Source organism: Aplysia californica, unplaced genomic scaffold (genome assembly GCF_000002075.1).
Source record: "Aplysia californica isolate F4 #8 unplaced genomic scaffold, AplCal3.0 scaffold01128, whole genome shotgun sequence".
In the NCBI taxonomy this organism is placed as follows: Eukaryota; Metazoa; Mollusca; class Gastropoda; order Aplysiida; family Aplysiidae; genus Aplysia; species Aplysia californica.
In genome coordinates, this window is record NW_004798398.1 from 145,716 (window position 1) to 147,052 (window position 1,337).

The 1,337-nt window shown below is 39.2% G+C and overlaps 1 protein-coding gene across 1 annotated transcript in view; it reads left to right on the plus strand.

Annotated features, from left to right (window-relative positions):
* The window catches only part of LOC101845969, a gene marked incomplete in the record, with an annotated part of 12,437 nt that overhangs the window by 10,082 nt on the left and 1,018 nt on the right, over positions 1 to 1,337 (plus strand). The window contains 1 exon segment of the mRNA XM_005111804.3: positions 855 to 929. Coding sequence (XP_005111861.2) covers positions 855 to 929 — 75 coding nt within the window.

Consider the following 1,337-nt stretch of genomic DNA (forward strand, 5'->3'; position numbering starts at 1 on the left):
TGAGTGTGTGTGTGTGTGTGTGTGTGTGTGTGTGTGTGAGTGTGTAAAAACTGTAGAGAAATCAAGTAGGCCTACTATTACACCTGTTCAACTATTATAACAGCTTTTACCACCAATTCATTAAATCATAAAAGTAATTTACCAGGTCTGGTGGGGCATTAATAAAATAATAATATATTATAGAGAATGTAAAACGCATAGAGCTTATTGTTGAGCAGGAATGTGCGTTATGCAGATGTTATTTATTATTTATTAGTATCGTTTGGTTAGTTTTCGGCTCTTTTACTGCATTAGGTCATATGGTCGCTTTTATTTTTAAGGACAAGCAGGCTAATCCAAATTGCGGAGGTTTCCAGAATTCTTGACCTACACCAAAAGTGGGCATTGCCCAACCTATAGGAGAAGTTTAGTTTCATTGATGTTTATATTTGTTAGGTAGGTTATAAAGAAAACCCTCCTCTCTTTTAAAGAAACTGAACAAGGGGCAAAACCTTTAACTTCGATTATCTCAAAACCGCATTTTACGGGATAGCCCCCTAGTGCACCCTATCCGCTCGTCGTGTTTTACTATCGTATCTATACACGACGTGGGGAACTTTGTGTCACCACTTTCCAAAGAGGAAATTTACTCGTTAATCCGATCCGTACTCTTTGCATAGCAGTCTGTCAAAATAATTTTCTGAGAAATACTGAAAGTTTCAAAGAGATCTTTGTACTAGAAGTATTCTAAAATGTGAAGAATACAACCCCGGGGGTACAAAATGACCCCAGGGCGTAGGGAATATGGTTAAAAGCCACCATGTGTAATGAGCGCGGGAAGTTGTGTAGTACTCAGTCTCTCCTTCTGTTCCCAGGACGACGATATAGAAACACAAGGTAGTCCCCCTCCTCCCAAGCCACGTGGTCCCCGTCGCCGCCAACAGCGTAGGGTAAGTTTTAAACAGCAAATTTGTAGGGATATATGTTGTTTAAAAAAAAAAAAGATTTTTTTTTTACCAGTCTTCACCGGCTTTACTTTATTCTATATATTTAAAATGTAGATTAAAAACATTTTTTCTCTTTTTTTAAAGGAGGGGGGTGATTTTTTAAAATAGAAACAGAGCGGGTTACCTAGAGAGTATTATTGTGAGTGCACGAACACACACATACATACATACACACACTCTCACACACACATACACACACACACACTCACACAAACACACGCGCGCGAGCACGAGCGCAAAAAACACGCAACATAAAACGGACATCATATCATTGCAACTACGTTATTGCATGTACGATTTTTTCTTTTGAAAACAGCGCCATTATTCCACCCCCCTCCCTACCCCCTACCT